This window comes from Polyodon spathula, chromosome 4 (genome assembly GCF_017654505.1).
Source record: "Polyodon spathula isolate WHYD16114869_AA chromosome 4, ASM1765450v1, whole genome shotgun sequence".
Classification (NCBI taxonomy): Eukaryota; Metazoa; Chordata; class Actinopteri; order Acipenseriformes; family Polyodontidae; genus Polyodon; species Polyodon spathula.
This window is the reverse complement of record NC_054537.1, coordinates 70016060-70042433: the sequence shown is the minus strand read 5'-3', so window position 1 is coordinate 70042433 and position 26374 is coordinate 70016060. Positions and strand designations below refer to the sequence as shown.

The window sequence follows — 26374 nt, the reverse complement described above, 5'->3', positions numbered from 1 at the left end:
AACCCCCCCCAAAAAACCCCCAACAACTAAATGTTTTTTTTTTTCCCCTTTATGGCCTCAATGAGCCACCACAGATTCCAATCCATTTCGATGTCATACACATTTTCTCATACTGTTGAAAATAAATGTGTCACCTGCAGAAATACAATGGTCTCTCAGTTAATATAGAATGCTGCAGGCAAAAGCCAACTTGCATCCTTAAAATGCAGCTTGACATTGCCTTGACTTCTGAGCAATCCACAACAGCAAAGATGTAAATACTGAGACAGTCACTCTGATGGCAACATAATATGGACAAAATAAGCGCAGTTTTAAAAACATTTTTCCACAACATTTAATTTCGACCATAGCTATATGTAACTTTGAAGACAGATTTTAGGTACAGAATAACACATTGGCATTGTATTTAAGCCAGTACATTATTTGGTCCAATAATTAATTATATATATATATATATATATATATATATCTATATATATATATATATATATTATATATATATTATAGTGGTTATCCTCTCCCTTTCTTGTACCTAAATAATAAAATATTAACATAAAACATGTGTATTTTGTGTACAAATGGATAAGACACCCATTCTGTGTCAGTCCAACATTGTTGTAACACTCACTTAAGTGAATAAGGCTTATTACGAGCTAATGCGACCATATGGTATACCAGTTGTGACGACACAAGATAATTAACCATATATATATATGTACATACAGACCTTGGTATATATATATATAATATATATATATATATATATATATATATATATATATATATATATATATATATATATATATATATATAACACACACACACACACACAAAAAGGATGATCCCTCCCCTCCCCAAAAAGGTGCCATTCCAAGGCTGTACATTTTAAAAATATAAACCAACAAAAATATATATTTACAGATAGCTGCAACATATAGATTATTGCCAATGCCCTTTTAATATAACAATATCCTTATTTTTCTTAAGTATTAATATTAAGTAACGGTCAAGAATTGCGAGCAGCCCATTATTTTAATTATCTTTTATACGGCTATTGAACACTGCCAAACACTAGCCATCACAGAATGGTCTGCACCGTCCACAGCACGCTATTCAAGTTAACTCGAAGCTTGAACTTGTGCACTGAACTGAGCTCTGGATTAAATCAAAATGATAGCACCACTATAGCCATATTGTTGCCTTGAGAAACATGCTACTTTTTGGCTCTTAAACAAACAAACAAACTCACTCCCTCCAATCCACGATAAAACCATTATTTCAGCAGACCTCTGAAAACAAATTAATTAACTTTGTTATTAAAATAAAAAGACTATAATCTACATATTAAAACTCTTATTTTAAAACGAGTCTAAGAAATAGTGTGTTAAAAAAATAACTGAGGTGCAATTTACTTTAGAAACCAATACTGGAAAGAGACAAAAATTAATTTTGAAAAATGAAAACCCCAGGTAATGGGTTTAAATCACAGCATTTCGTACTAAATGGGATCTTGAGTTATCATTGATTATACCAAGTCTCAAGAACTGCATACTGAGAATAACATTTAAAAATATTTTTGCTGTGTCCTTCCCAAATTGTCTTGGATTTGTTGAAACCAAACCATTTCTCACATTGGAAGCACTCCAGCTGGGTGAAGTAGGTTTACAGTAGCTGAAGGCTCCCTGAAACCATGTCCATGTCCCATTGGCACACTTTCAAAGTAACATTCTGGCACAGTACACACTAGTAGACAGTTGCAGAAGGCAATATTCAGCTGTTGCTGAAACTATACCTCACAAATCCACATTTGAATCTTTTTCCTACACAAAGTGCTGCAAGATACATTATACAGATTATACAGATCCAGTTAAAATAAACGTATGCAGGCCTCGACTGACAGAAGATGGAGTTTTACAGCTGGAGAGTGTGAAAATGGAAAAACAGAACAAGTGGGAACACCCTCCTACTCATAGCTTATCAACCCTTCCTGTAGTGTAGGTTTCCGATGTAGGCACTGAAATGCAAACATTTTATCGGAAGGATGGTTCTGTCATCAGTGTCTTTCTACCAAGTCTGTTCATTGCAGCTTATCGACTCAATACTCATTTGACAAAGAGGACTGTGACAGTGTACTGAGCCTATATATTTTTACAGCACTGGCTTGGGCTGATATCAAGGAAACTAAAACTTTAGATATCCAAACAGGAGTAGTCAGTGATTGGCAGTGGCTGTTGGTAACCTCTGCTGTCTTTCTCACCTTTACTTCACTTTAAATCTGTAACACTGACTCCTGCTACTGCCCTCTCATTCAAAACAGTGCATCTGAGACAATTCTCTAATACTGCAACTGGTTTCCCACAGAATTAAAATTAAATTAAAATAGAATTGAAAAAATAAATAAAAATAGACATGATTAATATATAAGGGGATTGCTTAGCATGTCTGCACAACCACAGTAGAAGTGCTTCTACAATATTGCATCACCATTAAAAACAATTACAGTACTGAGCTATGCTTTTTATTTTCTCATTTTTTGGTGTACAGATTGATCACTGTATGCAATATCTTATTGTGTAATGATTTACATTACAGGTCAAGCTATAGCCTAGCCAGTTTGTTTAAATGTTGTTATAATATATTATTATTTCACCACACATAGAGCTCTAGTTATGTAGCAAAGATCCACTGCAGATAAAAAAAAAAATAATTTTAACCACTGATATGGACGAAAAATGCGCTTACTGAAACTGTCAAGTATGTGCGAATTGGGTTATAGAGGAATTCGGTACAAGAACAAGGACTACTAGTAAGAAAATGTAATTAATATATCCTTATTTCATCAGCAACTAAAAATCTAACTAATTTAGATCATGTTTTTTACAAAGATTGTCTGTGTGCAATTTCAAGTAACAGCACGATTAGTCTCGTCTGTCATGGTAAAATGCAATATTTCAGCTCTTACCACATAGGCATTATTTTTTTTCCTTTAATTCTATTGGTGAATTGCACAAATGGCAAATTTAAGACTGTGTGGAGATCAAATCAATATTAAGATTACTATATTAACTTTCATTGCATCTCTGACTTGCGAAAGCCTTGGAATATCAGAAGCCCTCTCAAAGGCTTGTCAAGGTCTCACTTTATTGCTTTGGTTCTCCATCCTAATAGCGCTTATCACATACATTCCACAAAGCAGGGGCTGATCAGTTCCCAATTAACACGTGCTAAGCTTGTTCATAAAGCTGTCAAGTGCCAATTTTTTTTTTTTTCCTTTTTATTTCAACTACAAAACTTTAATTTTTAATAAAATGTTTTAATTCTATCCCTTTGTTTGGGGAACCCTACAACTAAACTATAAGCTTAAAAAAAAAATGGGGAGGGGCGGGGAGGTCCTTAGAGGTGAGAAAACAAAACAAAAAAAAAAACACTAGCAGCATGCACCTCTTCATGCATTGTCGATCTACTCGATACACAATAAATAACTCTTGAAGCCTGTATAAAAGCTTAAGACAAAAATAAAAAGGGATGTTTACAGAGAGGTTATTCACAGTTCTGAACTGAAAGAGTGGTACTGTCAAGTAAGAGTATGCTACAGAGATGGTTGTAGGTGGTAAGACATCCATCATCATATCACTTGACAGCAGCTGGTTTGACTTGAGGTACAAAGCAGGCCGTCCTTAGGGTTCCGCTGAATGTTCACAGAGATGGTCTTTTCACAGAGAGGTAGCTGCAGGACATTGTTCTTCAAGTTCATGTTGTTCTTCTTAGCCAGTTCCAGTTCATTGATGATGGCAGTCGTTTGGCCGGGATAAGACTTAGGGCCACCCAGGCCGACACGTATGGCTGTGCTAGTAGGTGACAAGGTCTTGTCCAGGCTGCCGTTGGAGCCGATGCACATCTTCCAGGTGGACTTCTCCTGCACCTTTACGCTGGGGAAGGTCAGGTTGTTCTGAGGGTCTATGATGTACTTGCTGCCCGCAAGGCCACTATTACCACCAACATGAAACTGGGAGCTCAGACAGAGACTCATGAGCTTCAGGCTCTCCACTAGCTCACCAGCAGTCTTGTGCGAAGGGGAGGAATGTGAGCAGCTGCGGGTGGAACCTGAAGTGTTGTTTGTACTGCCGCCACTGGGGCTGCTAGAAGGGCTGCCATCCCCACCTTTGCTGCCCCCACCTCCACCACCTCCTCCAGGTGGGCTGCCCCTATCTGGCCCTGGGTTGCCCTCCCCAGGGGGTTTGCTCTGTCCACTTCCTCCTCCTCCCCCACCACCGTTCCCTCCCGGGTTGCCAGGCGGTCCCTCGCTGCTATCCCGCCGGTTCCAAGAATAAGCAAAGCCGGTTTCTTTGTCCAGTCGGCGGCGGTGGTTCTCCGAGTCATCATCACTGGTCTCGGAGCTGCTGCAGCTCGAACCGCGGCCCTGGCTTTTCCGGCGATGGTAGCGCTTGTGGACGGTGCCAGGTGAGGCAACGTTCATCTTGAGGCGGCTCAACTTGGGCGGCAGGCTTTCGTCCATTTCGAAGTCGTCATCAGACTCGCCCTCCTCCTCGAAGATCTGGTTGAGGACTGGAGCGCTCTTGCGGGATGTCAGCCGGTTGGTGATGGAGGGCTTGCGCCGTAGGACCACCTGGGTGGGGAGCTGGGCCAGTTGCTGCTCTTCCTCCTCCTCTTCCTCATCCTCCTCCACCCGGAAAAGACATGTGCGACCCTTGTTGGTGGCTGCAGCGGCCGCAGCGGGTTTCAAGGAGGTGGTGGTGGTTAGGGAGGACAGCACGGAGGAGGTGCCTGCGGAGACCAAGGACAACAGCGAGGACTGTGCCACCTCTTCCCGTCTCCCCAGTTCCAGCAGTGTTTTGCTACGGTGTCCGTTGAGCAGATTCTCAGCACTACGGGCTGGCGACTGTGGGATACTTGAGTGAGAGATGGAAGAAGCTGCCAGGCTGTCCTCAAGATCTTGGTGGATATCGATCTTTGTTGGCCAGGATTGCCTGTGTGCGAGAATTAAAAAAAAAAAAAAAATAGAAGATGATCAACTCAATCATTTAATGTTTTTGTTACATATTTGCTTTTACAGAACAGAAGCTACAATAGTAAAATGTTGCTGTTTAGTACAGATTAATGACATATTGGATTAGTTTACAGTTAGTTACTGCAGGTAGGCCCAATTAAAAGCAGCTGTGAAAATCTGTCATCTGTCAGCTCACCAACAGAAAAAATGATTTTCTTTGTTTGTTTAAATTGAGGCAATAATGCTATCCTTCTAAATAATTTCAGACTGGGCTTCTCTGTTGAGAAGTCAACAGCTGAGTCCCATTCCATCAGCTCTGTACAAACAGACAATCCTAATGGCACTTCTGACTGAATTCACCTTCAGCTTCCATTAGAGCGGAACATTTTCTGGTACAATAGCCGTCTCTTTAGTCTGTTTGTGCTGCTTTTATCCAAATCAATTTAGTCAGACTCTACAGCTTAATTGCTTGTGTATTTGAGCCAAAAAACAAAAGAAAGCTTGAAAGAATACCTTTTATTTACACACCCTTTTGAATCCCAATATGATCTATTTCTAGAACCTATAAATAATATTAGCGAAGCACCAAATCCAGGATTCTGTTTCGGATTCGGCCCGAATACCTACTTTTTGAGCAGGGTTCGGATTTGGCCGAATACTACATCCGTACATCCATTTTAATATGTCCCTCCAATGTGTGCAGTTCTCGAAATAAATAAAAGACATCCGAATCCGGTATTGAACGTAACTGTTTTACAGAATTTAACAACAAGAACACGTTTGATGAACTCTGTTGCAGCTCTCAACTCCAAGTTGAACCGTATGGAAACTTCTGTATTTTATTAAAATATTTTTTAAACTATTACATAGCTTATTTGATATGTGTTACACACACTGTGCACTTAAATCAACGTGGGTTTTATTCCGGTCACTCATCACGGTAATGTTTTCCTCATAGCTCTCAGTTTCAGATCAGGTGACACAGGCTGAAACGTCATTAAAGAAAATAGTGGGTTATGGTCAGTGGTTTAGTCCTAAATCTTAAAGTACTGGCATGCCAATTAAAATATAGATTTTTCTAACAGAAATGATTGGAATTCAATTTTATTTGTATATTGAGATTACTCCCCCAGCGCTGAGTGTGCCGTTATTCCAGCCAAATTTGGCTTGTTTTGAAAGCATCTAGTGGGTTAATGTTGTCTTTGCTGGTTTGGTTAAATTTGTTTTAGCTATTTTTATCACGTATGTTTTGTTTTCTATTCTTTTCTATTATGTCATCTCCGTGCATAACTTCAATCAGGCTGTAGTACATCACGTCTCCCCCCCTTTTTTTTCTGGAGCCCTGCATCCAATACAATTACGAATCATACTGATGCTCCGTATTTTTATTCGTTACCAATTTAAGAACTGTATCAGTACATTTTTTTTTTTAAATGTATTTTTAAAGACTATTTGCCGACAGTTTTGAACAATTTAATTGTACACTACATGCTGAATATTAGCTGAAAAATTTAAAATAAACATCGGTTCTATTACAAGTTGTGATTAACTTTACCTACCAGTGTTTTTTATTTTAAATAAATGTGTAGCAATTATAAATGGTTTTGTAATATATACCAAGGGCAAGGGCAGTCGTTCACGCCAATCCCCGGGTCTATGACAGATGTACAAAACAGCTTTAAACTCGTGTTTATGGCCACAATCATAGCATGCATTTCTGCTGTCAGCTGTCGTCGTCAGCGTTAAAAAAAAAAAAAAAAAGTGTTACCCTTCTTATAGTACTGTAGTTTGTAGTAGAAGTACTAGTGTTCCCTTCAGTGCATCACAAGGACGACTGAATCATAACTGTGCGGGAGATTTAAAATACACGCTTTTCAGGAGACTGAACGTACCATCAAAACTGGTATGTAGGAAACCGGACACCAATTTATTTGTTCCTAGTGCTTATTCAATGGAAAGACAAAGTATATATCGCTTCATTGATGCCTAGCCAAAGAAATTACAGCAGACTGGCTCTATATAAGCATTTTCATAAAAAAAAATGGTAAATGTTCTTAGTTAATTCTTAAGTCAACATTCTGCCTATAGGAAAAAAAAAGTACAGGAACGTTTTTCCGGAGCGTTCAGGCTCGAGTACACCACTGACTATGGCAACGATGGTGCTCTCCTCTCTTGTAACGGTAAAGTAAACAGTTTTGTATTTTGACATTTTTATTGTGGGGGAAGCAGAGGGCTAGCGGTAAATTGTGTAAGTTTCAAACTGAAATCTTATTCAGGGACTACACTTCCATTCGGTAATAAAAATACTATAAACTAAAAGGCTCAAAACTATAGATTGTGCGCATCCCTTGTTAGTAGCTGTCAGTCTGATTTTCATTCAACAGTTTCCTTCAGTTTTCTTGATAGTTTATGTAGATTCGGTATTTGGCCGAATCTTTTGAGATGGATTCTGTATTCGGCCAAATCCCCAAAACTTGGATTCCGTGCATCCCTAATAATTAAATTTTTAATTCAAATATTTAAGTTGAAAAAAGGAAAACAAAAACTGCAACTGAAAGACCACCATTTACTTGAGTTTGGTGTTACACAAGGAAGTCTCCCATAAAAGTACTATATGAGTTCTTAAGATTAAATGTGTCAACTAAAATGATGGAAGGGTATGTACTATATAGAGATTACTATTTACAACAAACGACACCATCCATGTTAGAATCTTGCTGAAGTAGAGAAAAAGAATAATTATGTGCTACCAATTATGTAACGCAGTAAAATGAGAAAGGGGAGGATAAAGATTGTTTTAAAAGATGGGCTGAAACGCTATGCCCCATTTGTACATTAACTATGGGGAGCAATGCAAAGCTCCTAGCAAATATTCTCCATTTTAAATCATTTTTAAATACGAGAAATCAACATGTATTTATTTAGTTGTAAGGACAGTACTAAAACTACCATCCTGATGATGTCCTGGTCAACGATTAAATAATTTTTAACACCAATTAAACCACGATAAATTCAAATAAAGCAGCTACAGTTGCCATCATACAGTCTGGCCTCATTTAAATCTGTTTTTACAGGTACAAAGGAATTCCTCTATTAAAATGACCAATGGGACAGAGTACAATGGTCTTAATTGAGAATGGGTCCTAATAGAGTAAGAATTAAACCAATGCAATGCTGGATTGGGTGAATTTCATTTTGAAGAGTTGAAGAGTCTGCATTCATTTCAGCAGGGAAGGGTTAAACATGTCTGTACAAAGTGAAATACTGTAACACTGCACATCACTTACTATTAAAATCATATGTTTCAAGAATAACAAAACTTATTTCAGAGGGACTGCATGTCTGTGAATTTCAGAAACAAGAGACAGACAAGACTAAAAATCAGCAATTGACCCTCCAGGCTCTTCTGTACAAAACCTGCTGTGAACTTTTCTAGAATTCTCTCCTGCCGAGGCAGCTATGAAACCACTACAATGTGGAATGGAATGCTGAAAAACTACAGTTTTCACCCTGCTGTTCACACCAAGCTTCCCTTTTGAATTTTTATTTTTTAAAAAGACTACGGGGAATTTATCTATGGGACACCTCTTAGCTTGAACCATCCGTTGTGGTGATTGCCCCCCTTTATTTTGTTAAGTTTGTGTTACATTAGGCCGCCTGATGCTTTGTCGTTTTTCGAGTCGACTGCCCACAACAGAATGTGGAATTTCCAAGTAAACAACATGTATTTTTTTGTTTTGTTTTCAAATTAAATAAATACATTAACCCAGTGATGCCTTTAATATTTACCAATATTTTATTCCAACCACAGAAATCGGGACGCTCCTGCATTTCAGATGCAGAATGTTCAAAAATAATACTGACTTTTACCTGAACTGCGCTTTGATACTACTGGGGCTGGCAGAGCGGGTTTGGATTTCTTTCTCTTGCTTCTCTCTCAGAATCCTCTCGGCAAGTAGAAAGTAAGTGGCGGTGATGTGATTGTACTTGTTAGTTTCCAAAGCCCTAAGGAAGAAAACAAGTGAAACCAATCAGACTTTTCTAGGCAAAATTGACGTCGGAACAACAAGGTTTCTGCACGTTCTCCACCCCTCCACATTATCTGAAACGTGCTCCTGACAAATGGCTTGTGGCTATAAGAAAGAAGGGCAATGTATTTTCCATGCAGACATCATTTTCCACTCAATTATACCTCTTAGGTGATGACAGGGGATACATGACTTATCACAACCTTAATATGTAGGTTCTGTGCTTGTGCCTGCCAATATGAGAAGTTTTAACAGTGGCAGCATATGCCAAACAGGAATTAGCTGTAAATGGGGGTTATGCATTTGCCTTTAACAAAAATAATGTAAACATTTTGTATGTATACAACTATGCAACAGGGCCTGGGTGTTTATTTTCTATTATCTAAATGAAGGGGGCATGCAAAGAGGTGTTATGATTGTAATTTCCTATGTTTAATTTTACAGTTTTGCATTCCAAGTGTATTTCCAACATTGCCATACTAAGTGTGACTGACAGGTTAATATAGTGAAATAGCACAATTTCCGAATAACTTCCGTTAATAAATATTTCTCCCAAACCATGACTTACTCAACAATGGTGTCACGATCAGCGATGTCTCCCAGCACCATGCGCTGGATAATCCCATTGTGCTCCTCCTCAGAGAGGTTCTTGTAGGAGACAAGGGGGATGTTGTATTTGGTTGCTGGAGAGGGGTCCACTCCCTGGAGCCAAGCATGGTTCTCTATTTCTTCTAAGGAGGCTCTCCTTTTTGGGTCTCTCTGCAACATCCGGTTAATTAAACTGCCAAGAGATGAAAAGAACACTATGAAAATTAGCAAAGATCCCCTACCCCACAGTCATATTGGATTCAAACACTGCTGGGTAAAGTTAATGAACCAACACGTTTCCCTGCTGGTACGAGCAGTTAGTGTACACTGGGACATACCTCCTTTATATATTTGGCTGAGTAGCTCCATCAATCCAAGTGCCAGCGTGCATCATTAAAAAAAGCCTCACATTAACAGAATGTGACTTGCTTTGTTTAATGATGTAGGTGCTGATTTACCAAGTGAATTATTATAAACAAAGCTGAATCTTGTCATGCTTACTAGCCACTGTCAGCAATACAAAGACTAAAATTAACAAAACCCTTAGCTTCTGTGAACAAGCTGTAGATGTACTGTGAGGAACACAGCTTATAAATGAACAAACTTGTTGCATTTAAAATGTATGCAATTTGCTAGATCTCTATTATTACTGTAACAAATCCCAGTGAACAACACGTTGAAAAATGCCAGTCAATACTTTTGTATTTTATTTTGTTTCAATCCCTTCAGTGTTTAAACAGAACCTTCAAAAATACTTACAACTAAGAAGACCAAACTCCAATTTAACCCAATACTGTGTTGCACAATGAAATTTTGTAGAGCTGGAAATTACCCATATTATCAGAAATAAAGGAAATGGACTTCAAGTGTTTCACAGGTTAGCGGTTCAAGTCCCCCATTGACATAAATATGTAGGATATATTCTGTTAAAGATATGTACTATAACTTCAGTAAGCCATTTTTAGCTTGAGTCTGCTTTTTAGTATCGTCTTCCTCCTTGTTCAAATTCACAAAGTACTGCCAGCTTTATCCACCCTAACAACTCCACCTGACTCAACATCAATTCTTATAAACTACAGGCTTTAAGAGTTCTTCCCACTCCTGTTGACTCATCTGTTTTATCCTCCGAAACATATAGGTAACCAACGAAATCTACTCAACAGAGCGGGAGCTCTCAGACCTGTCTATGAAGTCGGTGATGTCATAATAGGTACCTAACAAAAACAAAATAAATAAAAAACCATGACCTATACTTTCAGCAGCTGTATCTCTCGCATGATTGCTGATAAAGTCAGATGGCATCGATACAAGTTTGAGTACCCTGCACTTTCACTGAAAAGAATAAAGCTAACCAAGTTTCTTGCATCAGCCAGGCCAGAGTGTGTTCCTGCAGCATTGAAGCATGCACTGCTGGAGTAGCTTTTATGACTACATCCTACCTCATTAAAATCAGTGCCAGGAGAGAATAAGGTGTTAATACGGTAACACTTTAAATAACCTCTGTTCTTTGACAACATCCCCAGTAATTTACTAAAACCCAAGTCCTTCACTGCCCAGTCAAACATTTAAACTTCAGAATTCCCACATAAATCCTGCGACAGATTATGATGCTGCAAGCTAAACTATTTAAAGATTAAATTCCTTCCCAGATTTCTGTTTCGGAAGGAGTACAATACCTCCCCCAACCCAACTCTCTTGGGGACCACTGTTTGTTTTTACTACATCAAATTTTCTGCCTACCATAATATTATGAGCTTCTTAGGAGCATCTTAAAAAGGCAAGTTAGCCTGAACTGAATCCAAGAACAAAAGTGCAAGATTAAACCTGTCTGTTTAGTTTTATTATGAAGCACAGTGATGACAGTAAACCCATTTTAAACCTCCTGCGAGCGTTCCACAGCTGGAAATTGCATTACCATAATGGAGTTGCATAGCAAAGTCAGATGAGAATTTGATGCATTTTTACAACAAACACATGCTGTTTACAATAGATACAGGTATTCATTCAATGTTTATATCCAATTTATACTGTCAACACTTCTTTGTTTGACAAAACACAACACAACTGGGGCCCTGAGTGGCTCATGCAGTCACACAGCTTAGACGGTGCCAGCTCGTATACAGGCTACGCAAAGAGACCGAACTTTGCTGGGGACCCTGAGAGTGGCGTAACGTTGGCTCCGACGCTCCCAGGGTGGGGGAAGGGAAACCTGCCAGAAATGGTTCTCCTCATCACGCAACAGCGAACCCGACTGGCCAGACACACAGACACATTCAGAGCAGATAAGAGGCAGTGCTTGCCTCTATTCTCTGGGATGAGTAGCCCCGTCCACCTCTGCTCTGAATTGTTTGGCATAAAAGCTATTCTGGCTTTAGGCTTGTGAGATCGGAGGATGCTCACACGCCCTCATAACGTCTATGCTGTGTGGGGACTTGCTGCAGTGAGGAGAAAAAACATAATTGGACATTCCAAGTTGGGGGGAAAATAAAGAAATTATAATTGGTCACTTTTTTTTTTTTGAATTAAAAAAAAACAAAAAACCTAAAAACACAAAACAACCAAATATTCTGTAAATCAGTTTACTTGTATTAAACACAATATTGGTGTATTGTATGCTAACTTTCATCACAAAGTAAAAAAAATAACTCGTTTATGGTACTTTCACCATTTTTTCTTTTTTAATATATAAAAAAGGATCTGACTAAGCTTGTACCTCTTACAAAGTGCCTAGATTTTCAAGAAAAATATCACCAAAAGGATTTTCCATTAGTTAATTATTTTTCCAACTTCATGCTTTTACATTAGTAGGCCAGTCCTTTTCCAGGAAAATGGTCCACAGTGCAACTACCATATTCCTTTGAATTTAAGACTCACTTAAATTCGAGTACAGTATAGTGATGCATGTACTAAAAATCCCCAACAAAAGACGGGACTACATAAGCACACAAATAGCAACATGACTGACTGCCGAGAATAGACAACGGATGCCTGCCCGAATACACAAGCAGCAACGTGACTTACTGCTGAGACAGGCTAACCAAAACATTACTACCTGATCTCAAATCATCCATGTTATACAGTCAGCCATTTTCAAAGCAGCGTATTAGCTTCCTGAGGAATACCAAGAGAAACTTTTACAAATGTCATCATTTCTAACAAACAGCACCAGCTTGGACAGATCGGAAATGCTGATCAGACCCCTGTATTTTTCGACATGCCAAGGTTCTGACTCTTGTGTATGCAAAGCTGTCAATGCTGTTGTCGTTGCTGGGTTATACGTTGCGTGATATCGTGCTTGCTGTTGCCGGGATGCATGATGCTGTAAGTGGTATGCATACAACAGAGTCACCATCTGAAGTATTATACAGTACACAGCACAATAAACTAACTCAGTGGTTAATCTACAACACTGTTTCGTGTAAGTTTTGTACAATATAACAGTGTAACTGAGGTTGTATCGTTGTAAATGCATATTTATTTGAAGATTTATTTTTTCCTCAAATTGAGGGTGGTAAATCTGGGCTGCGTCTTAAATTTGAATGAATACGACAGCTTTGCTCCTGGCAATTACAGTTCTAGTCACATTTGAAATTCTGAATTTCTCTAAAACACTGCATTCTCAAGCTTGTGACAACTACTGCATACTGTACATGTTAGCCTCAAAAGGGTTTTGTATCCATACCTCACTACAGTCAGGACAGCAAGCAAGGCAGCCATCAGCATAGTTTTAACAGCTTGTTTTAATTAAAGTGGTCTCTAGTTGCATGGGCATACAAATTGCGTTTGTTCCTTTGCTATATGAAAAGGCTGCAAGACGCCATCCTCAAGTGCAATCATAATGTGTGCAGTAGGTTGCCGGACTCAGTTGTGACCTTTGATCAGTGGGGTATTTACAGTAGCATTCAGTAAAAAAGAAAACACAGATCTGTAAAATATATTCCTTTTAGTAACAGTTCATCTCACTGGACAGGCTTTACATTCAAAGTCCTCTCAAACATGTACATGCATAATGAATGATTCCACCAAATCCCTAAACGTAATGTGCAGGTTAAGGTCAATTTAATTTGCATGTACAGTAATTAAACACTAGCATAAGACACCACTCAAAACTAAAGTGAAAAATAAATCAAATAAAGAAGTCGTCACAGTTTTGTTTTTATCTACCAAAATGCCAAATCATTTGAAAGGTTCTACTGTTTCTTCTAGTACCATTCATAACATATGATAAACTGTTAAGCTGGAATGGTAATTTAGTAATAACCGTAATATAATGGGAAAACTATAGGATCTGATAGGCCCTAAATTTCCACAGCATGAAATTAAAATATTCACTTAATTCTCATAAAAAGCATATTCTGATGGCTAAATCAATTTTAATTAAAAAAAAATATATATATATAATATATATATATATATATATATATATATATATATATATATATATATATATATATATATATATATATATACACACACACACACAAAAATATATATTTTAAAAAAATATTTTTTTAGCATTTTATAAAAGGAAAATATCAAAACAATGAAACTATTTTAAGTGAAATTGGACACATTTCAATCTTGCCAACAGAATGTCACATTACACTGCTTTGCATTGTCTACAAAAGAAGCCATTTAAGAGAACCCCAAAATCAAAGGGTAGATGCTACACAGCATTCCCATTATCACATACTGCACATTACACACCTCTGTTTGGATGCAGACTTAAAGATTTGAAATTTAACTGAACCACGTTGATATTTATGAGTCAGTCTTTGTGAAACAAAATGTTTACCACAACAGGGGGCTAAAATGTGTTCATCTTGCTGTCAACATGTACTACTTATGTTGTACCCTGTATGAGCTCACATAGTGCAGAGAACGCTTGTCAAGAAAAGGTTTTGTCATCCAGCTTCCCATTTAGAGCCCCCCCCCCCCCAAAAAAAATACATATTAACTCTTACTTTACATTTTGTTAGTGGGAAGGGGAACATTCACAAGAAAACCTGGCTAGTCAATGACCGTTTAATAAAACCTGAAAATGTAATTCTGGACATTTAAATAACAGGACTTTGGCAGGGTATACGCAGTTTACTTAAGAGATCCTGCATAATGAGGATACTAAGCCCCGTACCTGCATAGTGACAGCCTGTAGAAGCATGCCATCAGATCTCATGCTAAAAGCTTGAATTCTTTTTTTTATGCTGAATCAATACAAATAGCTCAAGGCGTATGCTTGCTGTGCATCTGTCATTCATTCATGTGTTAAAAGTCTGGTGTACTCCTTTATTTTATTTGTATTTTGTTAAATGTAATATTCTAAAAAAAAAAAAAAAATAATAAAATGTAAATGTGACACTACATCCAAGCTTTTCCAATTTCAAAGGGTAACACAGACTAACTGGATATAAATATTTATATTTTTGACTGATGACTTCCAGCTCTTCTCTGTTGATCTAAAAATAGACTTCTACACAGTGAAAGAATGTTTCCTTTCCTCCTCTTGGGTCTGTTCTTATCTCCAAGTCTCTAATGTTCTGTTATTTAACCCATCTGGGTGACTCCTTGGGCTTAGAGGCAGTTCCTATTATATGGAAGGAGATCCTTTGTGGTGAATATTTGTGATGCACTTCTTGGTTGACTATTAGCGTTGGCTCCTTTTTAAAAGCTGTGTCTGCTCAGTATAAAATATGACAACCAACTGCAAATAAATATCCTGATGAATGATTAGGATTTACAGCAGTGGCAGCTATGGATTGTATGACTTAATTTCCTCAGTATTGATTGTTGGATGCACAATTTTCCATCTGGAAGCAAAGACAGACATTTGTAGAAGGTACTATAAAATTGCACAATATTAATCGTAGGCTGAAAAATTACAAAAATTCAGCATTTCTAGGATTACAAATGTGGCAATTACACCATACATGTTTACATTTTAACTGTATTACAATATCTTCCTGTGTGTATAGTATTTTTGTTGAGCTTCGTTGAAGTTTGCACTCATGAAACAAGTTTACAGAAAAAGCTGCTTCATTGCACCATATAAACTCTGATTTGGAGAAAGTGAGATGGGGGAAGCATATTAGTATTGTATGTAGTCTGTATTAAAAGTAGTCTTTGCGCTAAAATTTTGTTTTGGTTGCTTTAATATGAATCATACTATGCATCTTGTCTAGTGTTATATTTACTTCTTGAGCAGCTGGAATGGTTATGAAAAAGAAATGTTATTTTTTTCTCTAATTTTAATCAATATCTGTCCAAAAGAGAGATCCATGGCACTTACTCTTTGCAGTCTTGTGAGACGTGCGTTGGCACGGTGTATTTGCAGTCCATAATCATGGTGAGAGTCTCGCTGTCGTTGGCTTCCTGAAAAGGTGGCTGTCCGCAAACCAACATGAAAAGAATTACTCCCAAGCTCCAAATATCTGCAAAAAAGAAAAAGTACAAACATAAGCACCTGTACTGTACCACCTTTGTGTAGAACCAACCTAACCATTCCCATTTAACTAACTACAAAATATAGAAGAAAAAACTGTACTTTCTACAACACTGTCTTTGTAGTTTACCTATACAACTGGAAGTTAATGACGCAAAGCTCTGAAGTTCAACACAGACAAGTCTTTCTCATAATGGCTGCCTCAAGCAGTGCAAGAGCAAGCATGCAACAAGGTTCACAAGACCTTCTTTAAAGGGCTGCATACTAAATGTAAATAAAACTCTGAACAAGTCACTCTTCCCCCAAGTTTACATGCATTTATGTCAAAAAAAGTGAAAACAAAGATACTCTACAGCATGTTAGAAAGAGTGATCAGATCAGGCTTACTGTAGATAGAACTATGGTAAGGTTAATTACTGTAATACCAAAACAAATTTTGCACTTAAAATTGCAATTATATCCAGACACATACTCCAACAGAAATTGGATAAGAATTGTCAAGCTACAGGCAAATAGCTTGGAGAGACGCACTAAAGAAGCTAACTCATCCTTATGCCAAAAGGAGATGTCAGCCTTGTTTGTCTACACTGGAACAGTGCAGAAAATTGTACAGATCAGTTTTGACACCAAGCAATCTGTTACATAAATTTTGCTTCCATTTATGTACAAAAATGTTAAATGTCTACTGAAAGGTGATCTGCTGTAGCACAATAGCTTCTGGGAAGAATTACTTTGTAGTATTTAGCTACACTTCCCCCAGAGAATTTCCAGTCAGTTTATTTAAATTACCCCTCTTCTTGCTCTGGATACTGTACATACACACACATACTTCCACAGTTGCAAATACTTGTACACATGAATATTAACTGTAGTAAACTAAAGTTTACATTTACAGAACACACACACAAACAAACACATAATCAAGAGCCCAAATCATGCAATGAAAAAAAATCAACTAACATTCTGAAATTGCACTGCAATACATAATGTACAAAAACAAAGTAACAACCCTTGACCAGTAAATTTGCACCGTAATGTTACAATTTTCCTATTCTTTTGCCATCGCTATACATGTTGCTATTATCATATTTTGGGGTTTTACAATGCTCACCTACAATACAGTATGCTTTATTACACTTTACGCTTTATTACGCTATACTTTTACTGTGGTAAACTTTAAGGGAATGTACAGCTCACCAAATTAATTTAGCTTCTGTTAGAGAGCTCAGTTTAAATAAACAAACAAACAAAAAAAACTTTGCAAAGGGTCTGGCTTTTGGGCTAATGTACTGTGAAATTGTTTTAGAGACAACAGGAGGAGCAATGTTATACTACTGTATCAGCCTGACATGTCCCAATCGTAGGTCTTTACACAAAAAAACACAGTGGTGTCTTCACAAAGCTTATGAACACTTTTGTAAACTCTGTTTGACATCAAGGTTCATATCATCGACTGTCGTCATGTCATTGCCCCTCCTGCTGATGTTAACAGCAGGTTTACAAGCTGTCCCCACATCCGCCTGTGTACAGAAGTTTAAATCAAACAGCTATTTCAGCACATAAAATAGCTCATGCTGGGTTTCAGTCTAAGAGCAAAAATAAACCTACCAATTACTTCCGACTGCTGTTTTCTTCAGACATTTCGCTCTGCCTTCGGTACTGCGGCAAAGTCTACTCCATTCTACATTATGTTAACTCCTGCTGTACACCTCAGCTCATCTGTTTCCAAGGATTGATGCTGGAGATTAAACATGGAGTACAGTAATGTACTTCATAGTGCTCCACACTAACTGGAATAGCTTTTAAATGCATTTTACCTTTAGCCTCAGTAGCCTTTGAAATGTCTTTTGAAAAAAAAAAAAAGAAGATTTTGCAGTGTAATTGTAGATTTTTTGGAGTACCCCAATGCCCCTGTTTACAATTGAATATTAAATGTGTTCTGTCTAACAGCTTGAATAAAGCAGAATCAGATACTGTAACCCTTGTGGGACATATTCTGTGACTGCAGACTTGTATACTGTAGGTCTAGGAAGGACAACTCCACTCCACACTGCACAACAGAAATGACACTGCAATTCCACCCAATACAACTGACCAGTAAACTGAATCTAAAAAGGATTATCACAGCCAGGACTAAATGGTCGTCAATTTCACTTAAGGACAAACTGTACATTATTGGATAAATCTTAAAGGGACGAAAGCAGTCAGAATTATGTTGTCAAAGAGCTCAAATCAACCCCCCCCCCCCCCCGGTAAATGTTGTTTACTTTCATTGAACACGGGAGCAGAACGGAGTAGATACGAGAAAGTGCCTAAGTTATCAAAAGAGGAATAATTCGTATGGAGGAAAATAAATGCCCACGCCACAGTAAACAAATTAGATAGGCATTTGGACAAAGGGAAAATCTGGGGCGGGTAAGACGTTCTTTAATTTAATTAAAAGTCGAAATAAGGACCTTTAACTTGCTAATATGTGGTGATCTAAGATAATTTAAAAAGTGTTTTGGACACATTAAGTTTTGTGTACTACAGTACGTCCAGATTACAGTTAAACCAGTTTATCTAACCCAGTTATGCCGACAAACGAGTTTGAAACTACCTCCTGAGTAGGTTTCAAACTCTGTTGTTGAACTCGGTTATGAACCGTGTTTAGTGTCAATGCAAATCGATTTAAGCACTTTTGAACAGGGTATGAACCCTTAACTCGGTTCTAAAACGCTAATGTGGACAGGCCTAAAAGACTTCTTAAAATAGCGTACAGGCAATGATTACTGTACTGTAACTGAATTGTATGTTAAAGTTTGACTTGTATATTTATTATCAGTTATTTCTACAATGTATTATTACTGTACTGTATTTAATTTGTTTGTTATTACAGTATTATTCAGTACATTAATTACATGTTTGTTATTTTTTTATAAATCATTTAGCTGACAATCTTTATCCAAGGCAACACAGAATTACTGTATTAAATAATTAAAATACAGAATGTTACCTACTGTGTAGTAATGTACAGTACTAGTTACATGTTACATTGTTTTATATTGTTTCTTCTGTAATAAATCTTTATACTAAACATTGTATAGGTAATCAATTAGTACTGTACTAGGTTTTGATTTTTGTGCTGATTTGGCGGGTATGTGCATGTATCTGGTTATTACATACCTGAGTTATAACATACTGTTTTTACAGTCCCAAGGCAGTATGTTATATCAGTTTCACTGTACAATAGAATTGCAGCTACAAACATACTAACAGACAATGAAGCCATTCTAAACATGCAAGCAAGTGTTAAACACTAAGCAATGTGTTCTGATAAAGGCAGTAAATTTGTTTTTGTTAAACAATTACTTACTAGACAATTCTATTTGAAACTGTTTTCATTGCAGATCAACAGGAATGGGAGAGGTACAGTCCCCCACCCCCCCCACCACCCACCACCACCACCCACACACGCTGATTGGTGAATGCTCATGCAGGCTGCAGTTAATTCCTTGCTGCTATCTCACACCGCCAGGACGCGGAACCTGTCAGAAGGACAGTTTCAATCTCAGCTCTGCAGCAGCAGTGCATCAGACAGCCTGCTGGGAACAGCTGGAGCATCTACTGAGAGGAGATGGTGGGGTTCTGTGAACTCTGAGAAATCAAAGCTGGACAGCAGGAGAGACAGCGGCAGATAGTTTGCTCTCTTCAACCATGGCACCTGCAAATGCAAATCTTGCTGGAGGCAAATTTGTCTTTGTTTCCCCTGGACTACACCCTGCTACACTTGTGACAATTAATCAGCAAACTAATTACTTCAACAAATCAAACCCAAAAGACATTTTCCTTTTAAAATCTGAAAAAAAAGAAGATTAGAGCACAGACAGCTTTGTAACTTCCTAGTATCAATTTACAGTAGAACTGCAACAGGCAAGTGGTGCAAATGGGACAAATTAAAATTTGAGTGAATGTATCATCAGTTTGCTTGAACAATCGATAGAAGAGCATACAGCAGGAACCTGCAGCTTGTCATGCATTTTTATTTTAAATTTTCCCCTTTTATTTATTTACTTTTTTTTTTTTTTTTAAATATAAAAAACACCACCAATGATATAGTACATGAAAGCCAAATGATCTACCTAAAAAAAAGTTATGTGCTACATTGCACACCAACATGTTGGACACACTGTACAAAGTATTAGGTCCAAATAAAACGGGCCTCTTCATCTAAATGATACAACACCTAGGTTACAAGTCACAATTTACAGCATCACAGGATGCATGACTTCTCACAAATGAGCCAGTTACTTGTGTTGTTGCCCTAAAAATGACTGGGCTGCCATAACTGAAAATGCCTCCCTGCTCCCCTCTCCACCTACAGAGATACTGCAGCAGAGTGTCCTGTAGCACCTCCAAGGCTTGCAGAAGATGAACCTGCAGCTTCTTCCCAATTATTCCTAGCATAACAAACAACATTTCCATGTTAAGATGGGCTTGGTGCCAAACAGATACTCCCACTGTGCTGTTTGAGTCCCGAAACCAATTTACTGTTAGAAACCTGATTAGTACCATCCCTGTGGTTTTGTTATTTTTTTGGCACTCTCAGTGCAGCGGGTCAGACAGAACAATTCTGATGTGTTGTTTAAAAAAATATTTGTAAAATACTGTGTCTGTCTCTGTATGGTGGCTCTCAAAAGTATTCACCCCCCTTGGACTTTTCCACATTTTATTGTGTTACAACATGGAATCAAAATGGATTTAATTAGGAGTTTTTGCCACTGATCAACACAAAAAAGTCCATAATGTCAAAGTGAAAAATAAAATCTACAAATTGTTCTAAATTAATTACAGAAAATAATTGATTGCATACGTATTCAACCCCTTGAGTCAATATTTGGTAGAGGCACCTTTGGAAGCAATTACAGCCATGAGTCTATTTGGATAAGTCTCTACCAGCTTTGCACATCTGGACACTGCAATTTTTGCCCACTCTTCTTTGCAAAATTGCTCAATCTCTGTCAAGTTGGATGGGGACCTTTGGTGAACAGCAATTTTCAACTCTTTCCACATATTCTCAATTGGATTGAGGTCCAGGCTTTGACTGGGCCACTCCAGGACATTGACCTTTTTGTTTTTAAGCCACTCACTCCAGTGTGGCTTTGGCTGTATGTTTGGGGTCATTGCCCTGCTGGAAGATGAATCTTCTCCCAAGTCCCAGGTCTCTTGCAGACTTCAGCAGGTTTTCCTCCAGGATTTCTCTGTACTTTGCTGCATCCATTTTGCCCTCTATCTTCACAAGCCCTGACGCAGAGAAGCATCCCCATAGCATGATGCTGCCACCACCATGCTTCATGGTAGGGATGGTGTTCTCAGGATGATGTGCAGTGTTAGGCTTGCGCCAAACATAGCTATTAGCATTGAGGCCAAAAAGCTCTATTTTGGTCTCATCAGACCATAGAATCTTCTTCCACTTGGTCTCAGAACCTCCCACATGGCAAACTCTAGCCAAGATCTGATGCAAGTTTTTTCAACAATGGCTTTCTTTTTGCCACTCTCCCATAAAAGCCAGTTTTGTGAAGCACCCAGGCTATTGTTGCCGTATGCACACCATCTCCCCTTTAGAGTTGTCATAGGCCTCTTGGTGGCCTCCCAAACTAGTGCCCTTCTCACTCAGTTTTTGAGGACAGCCTGTTCTAGACAGATTCACAGTTGTGCCATATTCTCTCCATTTCTTAATAATGGACTTTACTGTGCTCCGGGGGATATTCAATGCCTTGACAATGTTCTTTTATCCTACCCCTGATTGGTGCTTTTGAAGAACCTTATTCTGGATTTGCTTTGAATGTTCCTTCATCTTCATGATGTAGTTTTTGTTAGGAAATGTACTAACCAACTCTGGGACCTCCCAGAGACAGGTGTATTCAACCTGAAATAATCTGAAACACCTTAATTACACACAGGTGGACTCCATTCAACTAATTATGTGCCTTCTAAAGGCAATTGGTTGCACCAGAGCTTATTTAGGTGTGTCATAGCAAAGGGGGTGAATACTTATGCAATCCAAACAGACTCATGGCTGTAATTGCTGCCAAATTTCATATGAAACCCATTCGTTGCTCATTATTGACAATTATCATGATTGAAAACCAACACCTGATGATAATTAAAGAATAAAAAAATACATAATCATCAAGTGCTGAAAAATAAATTGGAAATCTGAGATTAAAAAAAGCAACAAAAATGGTTAAAACTAAAGAGTACAGCAACAACCTCAAAATGGCAGCAGCAAAACTAAACGAAAAAGGAGAAACTACCAGAAAAAGGTTTACCGAAACGCACTGTGTGGCGGTATGGGTTTGTTGTTCTTCCACAGGCACTGGCAACCTTTGTTTGTAGAAGGATCAATGAATGCTCCAAAATATCAAGACAGTTTGTACTCTCATTTGTTACCCAGTGCTAGAAGGCTTACTGGATGGACTTCTGTATTCCAGCAGGATAATGACCTTAAGCATTCTGCGAAGTCTACAAAGCAATTTCTGAAAAAAGGAAGATAACAGTTATAGATTGGCCATCGCAGTCCCCAGACATGAATCCAATAGAGATGTTGTGGATTGACTTGAAGGCTGCTGTTGCAAAAAGGAAATAAAAACATCGATTGCAGAACTCAAAGCTGTATGTGTTGAAGAATGGGCGAAAATATAAATGGAAAGATGCCAGGAACTGGTTTCAAAATACAAAAAAAAAAAATGACTGCAAGCTGTAAAGGAAGTAAAGGGTGGACACACAAAATACTAATGTAAGGGCGCCCAAATACTTCTGTCAAAGTAAGACATTTGTTTTTGCATGTTATTTTTCATTTTATGCATGTTATGTAATAATTTGTTATTTTATTAAGCCAAATCTCTATTTTTATTTATATCTTAATAGAACCATTAGAAATTACAGAAATCATTTTGTGGTTTCTCTTTTTTTTTTTTTTAACTGCCTAAATACAGAGTCGCAGAAAAAGTATGTATGTATGTTGTATACAATTTGCAGTCCACCCACCAATCCATGAATCCTACACCAAAATGTTAAACAAAGTACCCAACAGCAGTGTTATACTGTACTGCCAAACCCTGCCCAAGTGGACATTTCACCAATTCTAAGATACCAATTTCATACCAGTTTTACCAGAATATTGTCCATCGTTGTAATTGTGCAAACAAACTAATCCAGAAAAAAAAAAATTAACTAAATGTAAAAGTTGAGAAAATTCTTAAAAAGGACCTATTTTATTGTATAAATCTTAACTTTAAATAAAATGGTCCCAAAAGGATTGCCAGCACATTTAAACATTACACAGCCTACCATTAACCTCCATTTGCCCCACACCGTTCCGAATGGGCAAGCACCAATAATGCTTGTCTGTTTAAATGACTTTCCTCTCTTGCTATATATTGATATCAACTGAATGCTCATTTTAAAACAAGTTTGTAGCTTTCTAGATTCTGAGGGAAGTTGTAGAAACAAGTCATTCTTGCAGAGTCATTCAGCTCAAGTGGACACAATTCTAGGGACGTGCTTCCTCAGTTTGTGGTTGATGACACCACAGAGACCTGTCCTGTACATGCAAAAGAAGGGCTGTGCAACCCAGGTGTCCCATGTGGTGAGGAAGGGCCTGAACTGGTATAAATGTACATTTTATTTTTTCTTTATGTGGGTTAAAACCTAGCCAATATTATTACTGTACATTTATTATTAACAGCCAACAAAAAATTAACATGCTGTACAATCAGAGTCAAAAGGGAACTGTTTTTTTCAATTTTGTCCCATAATATCATTCTTAGCAATCCATACACAATAAAAGGACATTACGGGTCAATTTTTTACACCAAAAAAGTAATCTAAAATATTAGTTTCTTCCTACACTAAAAAAATAAATACATAAACAAATAAAAACAATAATTTTCTTCTAACATTGTTTTCCATATAAAACATGTTGGTGCATTAGACACTCTGAATCTGCAGTAGGTGACACGGACCTCCACAAGGTTTCCCACAGCTTCTGCGTGTGAAGTGTGTAAAGAATCGCCACCTGCCCCTTGAAGCTGGGATCCAAAATGCATGCAAATCCAAAATGATTCATGCCAGGGGATTTGTAACGACATTCCCATGACCCTTACAAGGAGAGACGTCTGATTAATCATCTAACACCTCTGGACATATACGGGCAGATTCAAAGCTGATTATAGCATATGAATGACAAGAGAACAAGGAAACGCTAGCTAACACTACACCCATTTTTGCAGAGAAGTCATTTAAAAGTACAGTAGATGGCTTGGTAGTTTAATACAAGTTTCCTTTTCCCATAGCACCACATTTTTGTTAGCTATGTGAACCACGCACAGTAAAAAAATGTCATAACATTATTAAAAAAAAAAAGCAACAAGAGTATTTTCAGAAAATTCAGATTTTTCTGGTTTTATTTTTGGCTCAGTTTATGTGTGGGGGGGTATCGTTTATTAAATTTAGCAAAACCGGTTACTTTCGCTTATTAAAAATGAACACCACTTAAGCTGATCAATTTTCAGTCTATATAATACATTTAATGTATGTTTCACGAATACATAAATGTTAACTTACTGTGTTGAAGTGAGGATGTCCACATTAAGATTCCGGTAATTCCCATTACAGTCTGCGTATCTATCACAGTACAGACATAGTTCATGTTTTTTTTCTTTCTCCCCAGCCCATCACATAACTATAGCATACTGTAGTAATTCATCTCAGCATAAAGAAGCTATTTACACATTTTCCTACGATTAAACATTCATCACGGTACTCAGATTAATGTTGGATATTTATGTCTAGAATAATAATATATAATATTACATGGTGCACAAAACTGTTTGGTCAGTTGTAATATTTTTGCACACTGCCAGCCTTCTGAAAGCCCTTTTCTTAAATGTAAGAGACATTATTGACATTAGTTTAAAATGTTACCAAACCCACGTTTAAAATCGATAACTTCAAGCCCTATAACCAAGTCAAGATAATGTGTAACACTGCATACTGTATGAAACGGAGCATAATGCATCGATAATAAATTGTCACTTGGGCTGAAGACCCCACCCCATTTTGGTACTTAATTTAAGTAAGAATATAAAACGTTTATAGGCTGGTTCAGGTTTAAGATACTCAATGCTTCTTACTTTGTTTCACGCTTTATTTTGACAGGAAAAAAATGTTAAGATTTAAAAAACATCATATTCATGGATGTTGTTATGTATGTTTATTTGACAGAATAATATGCAGCATGCCACAGAATTTAATTTTAGTTAGCAAAGCAGAACACTGAGCAGCTTTGACACTTCTAATGCAGTCTAGAACATGATGTTGCTTTTCTCCTTGACTGCTTATAATAGCACATGTGAACCAACCTGGGACACCCTTAACAGACTTGCAGTAAATGAGAAGCTGGCATGAAGGTGCTGATTGTGCAGAGCGAGACAGAGAGCTGCCATTTTAGTGGATATTGTTGTTAGGCAAGTGTGTCTGGGAATGTGCTGGGGATGTCTGAGAGTACATAAGCCACTTTCCCCATTTCTCCTGGTACCATATCTTAAAGCAGAAAAATAAAACACTATTTGACAAAGAATGAATTATTATTCTTGTTTTTGCATTTTGAATCTCCACAAAAGCTCAACGGTAAAACACAATACTAAATGTAATGATAATCCTGTCACTACTCCCAATAGTTGAAGGGAATTAAGTCAGCTAGCCTGAAGCAGTAACTCTGCCTTCCTGAAAAAAAAAAAAAAGGCTCATCTTAGAACTGTAGTTAATCATCATGCACTTCTAGTCATCCATCTGATGAATAGCCAAAAGGAAAAAGCTTTGCATCTGTCTAAATATTTGAAATAATAAGCTCCAGCATCCAAGACAAATGTACTGTACTGTCACTCTAATTCTTCTTACCATTTCAGATTTCATGCAAAAAATGGGCCAATGTCGAAGAATCATATTCTAATCCATAAATCAGCTTAATTTCTGGAGATAATGAGTAAGCCTGCATATTTCCACAACACCAGACCCTGGAATTAGCTGCCTGGAAAAACAGTGATAACTAAGTATAAAGGTAATTTAAAACAACCTTGCTAAATAGCCAAGCACTTTCAGGAATGCCATTATACAATGTAGGAAATGCACAAAAAAGTGTAGTACATTGGTCTCAGATGAATATATGGTTTTACAATGACAGTATTCTATTCTTACATGGAAGGTATTAAAAGCAACCGTAATTCCAGAAACTTAATTACCAGACGTTTTGAAAGTAAAGGCACAGAC

At 37.6% G+C, this 26374-nt stretch overlaps 1 protein-coding gene and 1 long non-coding RNA gene across 3 annotated transcripts in view; one reads left to right on the top strand and one right to left on the bottom strand.

Annotated features, from left to right (window-relative positions):
- Nucleotides 1–20748, top strand: part of LOC121314805 — a 100050-nt gene extending 79302 nt beyond the window's left edge. Inside the window, exon 3 of the long non-coding RNA XR_005950157.1 lies at nucleotides 19453–20748. This is a non-coding gene — a long non-coding RNA (uncharacterized LOC121314805). The remainder of the gene's footprint in view (nucleotides 1–19452) is intronic.
- Nucleotides 849–26374, bottom strand: part of LOC121314803 (SNF-related serine/threonine-protein kinase-like) — a 60252-nt gene continuing 34726 nt past the window's right edge. For both annotated transcript variants that reach the window (XM_041248491.1, XM_041248492.1), the window contains exons 3-6: nucleotides 15911–16052; nucleotides 9605–9817; nucleotides 8879–9013; nucleotides 849–4988 (exon numbers count right to left, since the gene is read on the bottom strand). In XM_041248491.1, the coding sequence (XP_041104425.1) occupies nucleotides 3626–4988; nucleotides 8879–9013; nucleotides 9605–9817; nucleotides 15911–16052 (1853 nt within the window). In that variant the 3' untranslated portion in view covers nucleotides 849–3625. The remainder of the gene's footprint in view (nucleotides 4989–8878; nucleotides 9014–9604; nucleotides 9818–15910; nucleotides 16053–26374) is intronic.